The sequence below is a fragment of the Vanessa cardui genome, chromosome 5 (genome assembly GCF_905220365.1).
Source record: "Vanessa cardui chromosome 5, ilVanCard2.1, whole genome shotgun sequence".
Taxonomy (NCBI): Eukaryota; Metazoa; Arthropoda; class Insecta; order Lepidoptera; family Nymphalidae; genus Vanessa; species Vanessa cardui.
In genome coordinates this window covers 2,745,324-2,757,601 of record NC_061127.1, presented here as the reverse complement: position 1 = coordinate 2,757,601, position 12,278 = coordinate 2,745,324, and the positions used below count along the sequence as shown (strand labels likewise).

The window sequence follows — 12,278 nt, the reverse complement described above, 5'->3', positions numbered from 1 at the left end:
TTTGTTTTACGTTGTTTTACGTATTCGTTACATTTACAAGAATATTTACAATTCTGTGCCAAGACTTAATGAAACATATAAGGGCTTCGAGTGTATTATTACACTAACTGCCCATCTCGATGTTGTTTTGGTAAAATAATAATAAGCGTAGCTCCATCTGAATAAACTGAGTGCAAGCACTGAATAAAATATATACCGTCCGACCGTTTAGGAAGATTTATTTATGTACACGTACATTTAAGCACAATAGAATTTTCATGTGCTTAATTTGTGTTTATAATTCGTCTCGTGCTCGGCGATGGAGGAAAACATCCTGAAGAAACCTGCATGTGACTAATTTCAACAAAATTCTGTCACATGTATATTCACCAACGCGCAATGGAGCAGCATGGTGGACTATGCTCCAAACCTTCTCCTCAAAGGGGAGGAGGTATTAGCCCAGCAGTGGGAAATATGCAGGTTGATAATGTAATGGCAAACATATAATTTTCAAAAAAAAAGCTGAGGTGTGACACATCTGTAGTAGTATTTGGTTAAGTCTTTACACCTAAAACCGAAAGCCTTCAGCTAAAAATCATACATAAATTAATAAATATACAAATTTAAGGTCAACATTTGGCAGAACTACTGAAGTACTGGTGAATGAATGAGAAGCAGGATCGAGGTCATCCGAAAAAGAAACGCATTTACTGATATGACATGTTGGATACGAATGTTGACAAAACAACGATCGTTGGACTAGAGTGAAACCGACATAGAGAAAATTTTCGTTGATGTTTCACCATTGTACAACTTCTTTAAATTTGTATTTACACTGTGTTTTTTTTTAGCGGCTCCTCCTCCTCCCCTGCACGCTATCAACCGCGGGCTTGGCACGGAAGGGTTCGGCACGCTACTGGCGGCGTTATGGGGCGCTGGCAATGGTACCAATACTTTCGGAGAAAACGTTGGTGCTATAGGCGTTACGAAGGTATACACTTTTACATATATAGCTCGTTATTATTTATGGCATAATATTTTGCCAAGATACTAAACTAAAATAAACATTTCCCAACCTTGTTCACTTTCTGTTTTTATTATAATCTACATTTAAAAATAACAAAGAGACTATCCCAAATCTCGCAAAATATTTTACGGGAATTGCGATAGTCGTAAAAAAATATGGAAAATAAAACGTAAGTAGGCGCCCAGAGTGGCATGGTACCATTGGCTTTGGACAATTCCAAGTAATGAGAGTTCGTTTGTTATGTTTGTGATAGGTGGGGTCACGGCGTGTGGTGCAGTGGGCAGCGGCATTGATGGTTCTGCAGGGTGTGATCGGGAAACTGGGCGCTGTTTTCATACTCATTCCACAGCCCATCGTGGGTGGTCTCTTCTGCGTCATGTTTGGCATGATATCTGCATTTGGTGAGATTAATAATTATTATACATTAAATTTTTTACTAAAACAAAATAGCCTCGGTAACATATTTCACAAATCAGAAATAATTACAATGTGGCGAGAAAAAGTTTTTGATTGGGGCTTGAGACTTTTGATTTAGAATTTATTTGTATATTAACAAACATATAAAAATTTAAAATAGACAGCATATCCAATTTAAATATGTTGTTTATTATTTTTAAAAAAGGTTGTAATATTTTATCTTCCGAAGAACAGAAGACATAAAAGTTTCTATTATTAAATATAAATTTATTTGGAAATAATCGGCATAAATAACGCCGACTATTTGAAGAAAATTTACAACATGAAATTATGTTTTGATTTTAAAGGTCTTTCTGCACTTCAGTACGTTGATTTGAACAGCTCCAGGAACTTATATATCATCGGATTTAGTTTGTTCTTCCCGCTGGTGCTGACTCGCTGGATGTCAGCTCACAGTGGAGTCATTCAAACTGGCGTTGAAGCTCTGGACGCTGTTTTACAGGTGAATCCAATACAGAAAAATATACCATTCATTATTATTAGGCCATCAGTTACAGTTAAGATACCAGATATAAATCAATGAAATAATTGTCCTACAAGAGTTCCTTGCCGTTTTACTTGAAAGAGTATTTACTCAACTTATAAAATGACAGGTTAATTTCTTTATCAGAACATATTTGAATAAAGAATATTTTGATTTGAATAAACGAATATTTTTATTTCTTTCTATATAAAACTGATAAATGAACAATGCTGAGAAATCGTTCACACATTTTATTTTGTACAATTCAGAGCTGATAGTTCTGTAAACTTTGACTAATGCCCATTAACTTACTTGAAAATATTAATAATATTGTATATTTTAAGAACTTGATTTAGATATTAATTATTTGAAAGCATATTTCCATTATATAAAATAAAAAAAAATAACAATAAATGTTTTTCATAAATTAACGTCAAAATGTTTGCGTTACAGGTGTTGCTGTCAACTTCGATCCTCGTCGGAGGATTGGTTGGTTGTCTTCTAGATAATTTAATTCCTGGTAAGACAATAAAACACGTATTAATAATGTGCTATAACTCTTTACCCTGATTTATCAAAAATGCCGTCCAAAGCATCACTTTGTCAAATATTTTAAAAACCCTAAGAATCATCTGATGATACTTTCAGCTGCTGTGATGGTTATAATCAATGATGTAAAGGGTGTCAAGTCTGCAACTGTTACTTGGTGGTAGGAATTGGTGCAAGTGTGTCTAAGTAAGCATCATCACGTATTTTGCTGCCAAACAAACAAAACATATTCCATTCAAATTGAAGGTTCAATAAGTAATTACAACGAGACAAAAATGCACCTTAGTTTACCCAGACTGGTAACTTATGAAAGGTCAATGCCATGGAATGAATTGGAATAGTAAATATTTATGGCAGAGCCTTTGGATGGTACTGATTACCTAGGCTATATAACTATAACCTATTTTAAATAAATAAAAAAGACAACTTCTTAGCTCGCAAATTATTGAGATATTAAGAATTTAAAATGTCGTCATATAGATAAAGCAAATGCATTTTAAGGGCTTAATGTTAACAAAGCTTATTTTAAGCTTAGATAAAATATTATGATACCAAATTGAATCTTAAAAGTATATAATAATACTTTCGTTGCATGATCCAAAAATAGATTCCATACGTAAATAATTAATACGCGTAATCCTGTCGGTCTTTCTATAATTTATTCGTAAAGTCAAAGGACTGACGAAAAATATACTCTTGACGTTTTTTTCCCATTAGATTTGGGAGTGTGCAAATAATTTATTTGACGAACGTTCGTTACATCGGACTTGGAGTACTTGGGGAATGATGTCATTATGAATTCAATACGGCTTGCCGCCAGAGTAGCGCATACTTAAACAAAGTTTGAATGTAAATGTCTAGTTGACAGTTAATTATTTCATAATGTTATATATCATGGAACCACTTCTCTATTCCACAAAGCCCTACCGCCAAGCAAACTTACATTACAATCGGAATTCATTTATATAAAGAAAAGGCTTATAAATCAGCGCCACATAAAAACTTTCATATACTTCATAGAATAAAAAATTGAAAGTTAATAAATGCAAGAACATATATTTTTTATACTGTACCCACTCTATCAAGAACCCATAGTGATGTTATTTCCCTTGAGTCTGGCACACACACCCTTCAAACCGAGACAAAACAATACTTCGCATTGCTACTTGACGGTAGAATACACCAAGAAGGGCTTGCACTAAGCCTACCACCAAGTTAAACTTATAATTTAACTAGCTGTGTCCGCTGTGCTTCGTGCGCGTTTTAATTTAACAAAATGCTATTGATTGATTGATTGATGAATAAGATAAGATTCTGTACTAGGTTCTGTTCTGTACTAGCTTTTGTAATATTAAGTCATTAGTGGGAGGCACACGAGGTAAGACAGTATTTAGACATTGCTACTAGTGTTGCCCAAATTCAGTCTTGGTCTTGCAGTCTTGGTCTTGTTCTTGCGTTTTTGCAAGACCAAGACCAAGAACAAGACCGCGTATTTCTAGCAAGACCAAGACCAAGACTGACCGTGCAAGACTTGAGCAAGAACAAGACATAGCCTGCAAGACTCTTGCGTCTTGCAGCTAGTACTTAGCGCTATTTCACGGAGTAGTTAGGTGTAAGAGTTCGGTGTATAGGTACGCTTAGGAATTCTATGATACGCAAAAACCTGTATCAATGAATATGAAAAACTGGACCTATGCGCATTACGACTAATACCATAAACATACCTACATAGCGAATAAAAAAATATCCATTAAAATCAAACTGAAACTAATCAACTGCATGCATAGTTATGTTTTAATCATTGGCACTTTGATAATGCAGCATCAATGGTTTTGTACTTACTTCTCAAAGAAATTTGCCGTTTTACACGCGCCGGCGGCTTCTTTTGAAATCATATACAACAATCGTTGCCGCCGCGCAACATTTGACACTATTTTATGGCAGCCACAGGGCGTAGGTATATTCATGCAAAATAATTTCGAATTTTTAGAGTACCTACAGGTGTTCCAAAGAATAAATAAGTTTCCGAGTGCTTAGAATGAAAATGAACACATTATAATGATCACGCAAGTAGTATTATGATTACGATAAAATGGTAAGGATAGATAATAGATGTCATAATAATTTATGCAAGTATATATTATAATATTGATTATATGGTTTTAAACTAATTACTTAGGTACTATTATTGTACATTCAGTCATTATATTTCTTAAGTTTTTAAACGACATAGGTATAGGTCAGTTGATTTTTCAAATTTCTTATCAAATCTTGAGTAATTTATTAATGTGCTTGATCTTTACTATGGCTAAGTTAATTCAAGCTCACAATGTTCCAATTCTAATACGTTTTTCTAAGATTTAAAATAAACTTTAATAAATAGTAATAGACTAATAGGTAATTGCAAGACTTGCAAGACTCTTGCTGCAAGACCAAGACCAAGACCAAGACTGGGAGCGCAAGACCAAGACCAAGACCAAGACCAGGTGTATTGGCGCAAGACCAAGACCAAGACTGGCTAAGTCTCGTCTTGGTCTTGCATTTGGGCAACACTAATTGCTACACGACGTCATTATAATTTTATATAATTGAAAAATAAAAGCCTAATAGTAGCCTGAGTTATTCCTTATTATATCAGTTATTTGCCAGTGAAAATCGTCTTGTCAAAATCGGTCCTTCCGTTCCACAGATTAGGCGAAAGCGGAACAGACAAACTAAGACAAACTAAGAGATAAAAATTATTAACAATGTTATTTTGGTATATTTATGTACCGTGTAGGTATATACTATTTTATTATATATATATATATATATATATATATATATATATATATATATATATATATATATATATATATATATATATATATATATATATATATATATATATATATATATATATATATATACATAGATTACAGTTTAGGTATACTTTTATTACAGCTACTGAATATAATTTTCCGACGCTATGCAATAATAGTAATCTCTTTTTTTATAATAAACGAGTTTTATGAAAGAAGAAAATATATAAAGATCTGCTATTCCAACGATTTGGAATTCATCGAAAACATTTGAAAAATATTTTAGGCACCGTTGAAGAGAGGGGGCTCGACGCTTGGGCGAAGGAGATGTCCCTGGAATGTGTGCAGACGGAGGGGGGAGACACCTACGACTTCCCCGTCGGCATGGCGTTCATACGCAGGTGAGTTTATTATTTATAATGGCTACGTAGACGGTTCAATTGGAAGCCATATTTGTTTGGTATTAATAGTTCTGATGAGTCTTTTCAACTTTTATATATTTTTAGTAACACTAAATTTCTATTTATTTTATAAAAATAATATTGAAATTATATTAAGTCGCTTTTCGTCTGTCCGTGGGTAGGGAAAATTATGTGGACTTATTTACATATATATTTTTTCTTTTTTTTAAATCATGTTTAATTTGAAAATAGTGTTGATATTAGATTACAAGTTTGGTACATATTCCACCACGCTATCCCACAGCTGATTATTTAATTCACATGACTTGTATTCGAAGCATGTAGATTACTTCAGAATGTTTTTCTTCACCGACCACGCGGAATAAAATAAAAATAATTATCAGCGATTTCACGTGCCTTAACCACTGAACTATCACTGCTCTTAATAGAAATGTTCGTAGGAAAAAAAGGGATATACTTTGTTCCATATAATAGAAAACACAAACATAACTTACTTATTTATCTTGTGTACACAGAATAACCAAGCTCATATAACACTGTTTTTCAGATGGAATTGGACGAGCTATCTGCCTTTCATGCCGACTTACGAACAGGGAAAATTCACAGCGCTCTTCACGAGAAAGAAAGAGTTATGATAGAACATTATTATCAGTACATAAAATAATAATTTCGGTTCGAAATCTCACAAGCTTGTACTGAACGAAGCTTGGGCTACCATGTGTGTAAATTAGAAATCGTAGGTGAATTTGTACTCCATGCTTTTTTCACTGTTAATTAAGCCTGGTATCAAGGAGTCTAAAGGAAGGCAACTTTGCGTTAAATCACGAAAGATTTTTGCATTTGTATATTGGTCAGAGGGAATGAAAACTAAGTATGCTTTCAAGGAACGGTTTTTAACTTTTATGTAAATATTTTTTCTGATCTAAGGCTATCTTGAAACCTATAAGGTTAATAAAAGTATCTCAAAGTTAAATGTGTTTTTTTTTTTTATTTTTGTAGCTAAAATCTGCTACGAACCCAAGCCTTGCTTGATAGGTTTTTTTATTAAGACATACATAAAATAAAATATATTTATATCAGTTATAATTTTTTATATTTTATTTTAATCGGTTTATAATATAAATTAATTAAATGTAGTAATATAACTGTGTTGAGAACTATACCGTTTTTAATTAAACATTTTTCATATCAAAGTATATTTGCAATAAGCCTGGTAGGAAAGCTGCACTGTAAGTTCCTCTTCGAGTGCCAACTTCATACTTTATATTTTTCTTATTACTGGGCTACAATATTACACCATATGGCTTAATGAAAAATGAAAATAAATAATTTTCTTGACTGGAATATCGTTAAGGAGCACTGTTTGGCCGATGATGTCTTTGCATAGAAATTAGATTTTTACCCAAATGAGAGAAAAATAAATTAGATCTTATTGAGATGTGAACAAAGCCGTTAATAAAAAATAAAACTTATAAAAAAAGATATTTATCCAAGGTTTGTGTGAACAGTTTAATTATTTCCTAATATTTTATTTATTTCATTATCAAAATTATCTACTTTCTACAATAACTCAGCCATCGAGTATTGATTTGTACATAGAAAATCGTTACTCACAAGATTTAAGCCATCAAATCAATATTTAGTTTGATATTTATAAATGTTGATAGGTATTGAAATGTTAATGTCTCCGACATCCACTAAATTCCTCAAACGAAATGAAAGGTATCACACTTATTGAGATCCAATATTCACATACTTCACATATTTCACGCGAGTCGAAGATGTGAGCCCGAACTCTCCTGGACTATATGAAGTGTGATGATTTATATATATATGTGTGGTATATTAAGATAGTTACGTTAATTTTTTATTTAATTTTTGTATGTACACCTCCTTACAAGATATATATTTTTTTGTAAGTAGTTGACACTAGACAGTTGTCGGAACGTAACCCAATTTACGAACAAACCAAAAATAGTTCACACTTCGAATTAACATAAATAAATCACCAAATCATACATATTGTAGTAAACTACTTACTCAGTTAAGTTTACAAGTTCAAAATGAAACACAACGAACACTTTTTAACAAATTACAAGTCTCGCCGATATCGACTTCACAGTCTGCTCCCAAAAAGAAAAAAATAATGGCGCTTTAATTCAGTTTCGCGCGCTTTTGTTTTTTTTTTATTTGTTCTAGCCCGTTGTATAAAGGAATGTATAAAGGAATCTCCTATACGTAATTGCGTTGCAGTTTCGAACTAAATGAATTAGTGTAGATCGCAAAAGTTCGAGATAGTCGTTTCGGGCTTCACTTGGAAGCAATAACAATAAAACTGTTCCTAAATACAAAACACTGCGTTAAAGTATTAGTAGGACAATATAATTGTGTAATTGTTTATAATTATAAATTGATTCGAAAGTCGAAAGTTACACGGACACTTATAAATGTCAAAAACATCCAAATCCATACAAATCTCACGTGAAAATATATAAACTAGGTCAATAGACTACTGTTAACACAAACAATATCGCCACTCGTACTACCAAACTTGCAGCAATGATTGATCAATTCAGTGGCACGACAACTGGTTCAACGTTCAATTACGATATTCAACGTTTTGATCATCTGTTATCCGTGCATCTAATATTAGCATTATACTACTTCTTTTAATAGGCTTTTGTATTGTTTGCGTAATATATGGTAAGTTAATACTTACTTACTACTTGGAGCATGGAGGACGCATACACAAATTAAATATTAAACCTTTTTATTTATACAATACTTGTCAACTATGTTCTCTCGTCTGACGTCTATATACCTATATATTGTGCACTGTAATTACTTACACATAAAATAAATAGTTAAAATTAAATAATCGCCTTTACTTTTATTTCATCAGTAAGTTTAAACGCCATACACATCCAACCTCTTTTCATGTCAGTTTTACACCGAGGAATAACGCCGTGATTATATCGTATACTAGCGTAAAAATTATGTCCGGTCACACTCATAATCGTTTACATTTTTAGTTCATATTAATTTTCAAAATAAACTTATATTTTAGACGTTAAGATATCGCTTTTGCTATGATTGAGTGGGACGCTGAAGCCTCCGAGTTAATAACATCTTAGTTCCTGTCTAGACTGCCAGCGCATTTACTATTATTAGAAATTCGTATCTGATTATATCATAAGAAATATTATCGTGGATATACTAAACAATCATATTTATAGATATATATTACATAATAATAATAATATAAATAATAGACAACATTATATTATTCTGATCCCCATGTAAGTTGCTAAAGCACTTGTTTCATGGAAAGTCAGTAACGACGGTACCACAAACACCCAGACCCAACAAAGAAAACTAATGAACTTTTTCTACATCGACTCGGCCGGAAATCGAACCTGGGACCTCGGAGAGGAGTACCCATGAAGACCAGTGTACACACTACTCGACCATGGAGGTCGTCGATTGGTTAATATTTTTCTAGTGTAGATGAACATTTAATTTATATACAGTATTAATTCACCATCACATACACCAGTTCACATGCTTTCCTATTAAATAAAAGCTATTTAAAAATAGTTACGCTGTTTTTCCTCAATTTTGTCACAACTTGCCGCCATGGTCGTTAAACTGCCATTATGAAATTCGGATTGGTTTAATGGTAATGGATTAAATAATTTTACTAATTATAATTTTACTAATTGTGAATTCATATATCACATCCTTACATCATTCCAAGAAAGAAATATCTGAAGAGAGAAAGAAATATTACATATTTCATTTAATTTGTATAAAAGATATATCTGGGGCTGTTTGCATTAAATAGAATAAATCTATTTTCCAAATTTCAGCTGTCTAGACACAGTGGTCACTGAGTGTTGCTAGAAAAAAAACAAGTACTATTTTTAAGTGTGTTCAATTCTCAGTAAATAAGATTACGTGCAGTGATTAAAAAACAAAAAATAAACGACTTATTCAGAGAAAATTACGAAATAAGAGTTAAAAGAAAGTTAACCCAAATTTAATAAAACGCAAACCTTTATGTCCCAAACGAAAGCGAGTGTAATTTTTTCTGAGAAAATGAATGTTTATGTTACAAACGTCACGCTATACTCGTTTACTCTTTTATTATTAGTTGTAAGGGAGCTCGCGTGTCCGTCTTTAGTGAGGAATTCGTACGTAAGGGGTTACAAGTATTTACTTCCTACGTCCTTGAACTTAGATGCTCTACTGGATAAGGATTTAAAAATAACACAATGTCGTAGGTTAAAGTCCTAGGAATAAACAACGATTACTTTGTTGTCTTATTATATTTGTCGCTTAATACCAATTCTTATCAAATAAACTGAACAAACATATCGAAAGGATATAAATAGGAAAAATGGAAGTATCTTGGGAATAATGAAATATCAATGAGATGGTCGCTCAAAGGTATAAAGCTTGGCCTCAATATACAATAAAACAAACTCAATAACTAGAAAAAAATAAAATTGTTGTCTATTTATGAAATAATAGTGGGTAACAAGATAACTCATTGGTGGATTTGAAGTTTAAATAAGGGCTTATTAAGTCGGTTACATTTAAAGATAAAGTAGTGGGTCCCCCGCATTTATTCAAAGGATTTTTAAGACTTTCGTTCCTTTTTTCCTCTCTCTAAAATTAAATGTTTATTAAATTGTAACAATCGAGTAGTATAGAAATAATCCCTACATTTTTTACATCTGCACATCTAAGGCTGGAGTTCATCAAAACGATAACATAACCGATTGTTTTATCTGCAGCGACCGTCTCACTCACTGGGACAAAAATGTTGTTACTTAAATGATTAAGCCTTATTTAAATAACGCGTTATGAATCTAATGCTCGCCGTAATTCGCCTTTAAGTTACACACATTTCTTAGAATTTGAATAGAGCCTATAACACCCACACAGTAACGTATAAAAGATCTCATCACAGCGATAGTTCCCTTTGAATGGCGAATACGAAATTTAAGCTGTGACGTGTACCAATGTTCGTTAAATCGATACTTAAGTACAAGTAAAGTCGAAGTAAGAAAAGGTTCGTCACCTTAAGATTTATTTTCGTGTGCTTAGTATGAGCGATAATCTGCTTTACCGATTGAGAATGACATATTGCGTCGCAATGATTTGATGTTTAGATTCAAAAGGTACTAAGAGTTTAAGACTTGATAAAGGAATGAATATGACAACTAACGAAGTTTTTCTTACTCCAACTGTACATGTACATAAACACGCGAACAAATGTAATGCAAATTCAATACATTATAGACAATAGAATCCAAGATCAGTTAAATAAGTAACACATCTGTGTTACGAGAAATTTTTACGATGTAAAGACATTGAACACGTCTTGTGCTTATTGGGAATAAATTCTATGAACGTAATTTGTACTGTGTTAATAGAAATGGATTTTGTATTTTTAAACAGAATGAATAAGTTTATGAATAGAAACCTAATTTCGTTTTAGTTCTTAAGTAAAATATTTCATGACTGTTTAAATGTCATAAAACTAAACTAGTTAGTTTTTATTTTAGTAATAAAGTGTTGTGAGGTTATTAAACTTTTAAACATTCATATATATATACTTACATATCTAACTTTTATGGTACCGATATACATCTACCAGTACTATTAGTGGGTGGTTACATATTTTTGTATTTTTATTAATCAAAATTTAGGTATTAAGGGGTTATTTAAGTTATAGTTTTGATATATGGTTTTAATTATTATTTATGTTAACGATAAAACATGTAAAATATTATGGCAGGTGCTTTTATTTTGTTTTATAAAAACTTACTATTTATAATCAAGTTTCGAATTCTGTTAAAAACGAAAACGTGTACTAAATTGTACTTCAAATAAAATACAATTCAAGATAGTGAAGCATACGGCTTATAAATGCATACTAAAATATCATAATACAAGATCAGTGTAGTATATTTTAGTAGATTTACGACCCACCACTCGTATAACATAAGCCCATCTTAGAAATCGTTGGAAGGGTAAGTTGAAAAAATGCAATTTGACTGTATACAATATATAATAATATTTCGAATTTCAAATCTACTATGTTGTTCTAAGGAGTTCAATGTATTTATACTCGCAAATATCGCGTGATACACGCGGTTTAGACAAAGAAGACGAAAAATCTATAAGTAGGCAGTTTAGTTTAGTAGTAGTTACGACAACCACTGTTACAGATGGAGCCCTTTGTTTTGTATTTACTGCATTCACATGCATATAATATCACTATATATTGGACAAAAGTAGCCAATCATATGTACTATAGTATACTTATATGTATTTTAAAAATAGATTTTTTAGTCGTTTTTTTCGTTTTAAATCAGGAAGTGTACCTATATCGTTATAAATGACTGATAATAATTATTGTTTTAATATTGAAAAATCCAGTGCTTAATAGTTTTTATAAAATAGAAGAAAAAAAATTAAATATATAAAATATATATATATATATATTATATATATATATATTTATATTATATATATATATATATATATAA

At 31.7% G+C, this 12,278-nt stretch overlaps 1 protein-coding gene across 1 annotated transcript in view; it reads left to right on the top strand.

Moving 5' to 3' along the window:
* The window catches only part of LOC124530038 (solute carrier family 23 member 2), a 43,862-nt gene extending 37,171 nt beyond the window's left edge, over nt 1–6,691 (top strand). The window contains exons 10-15 of the mRNA XM_047104014.1: nt 831–970; nt 1,260–1,407; nt 1,771–1,925; nt 2,400–2,466; nt 5,583–5,697; nt 6,266–6,691. Coding sequence (XP_046959970.1) covers nt 831–970; nt 1,260–1,407; nt 1,771–1,925; nt 2,400–2,466; nt 5,583–5,697; nt 6,266–6,353 — 713 coding nt within the window. The 3' untranslated portion in view covers nt 6,354–6,691. The remainder of the gene's footprint in view (nt 1–830; nt 971–1,259; nt 1,408–1,770; nt 1,926–2,399; nt 2,467–5,582; nt 5,698–6,265) is intronic.
* The last annotated feature ends 5,587 nt before the right edge of the window (nt 6,692–12,278 follow it).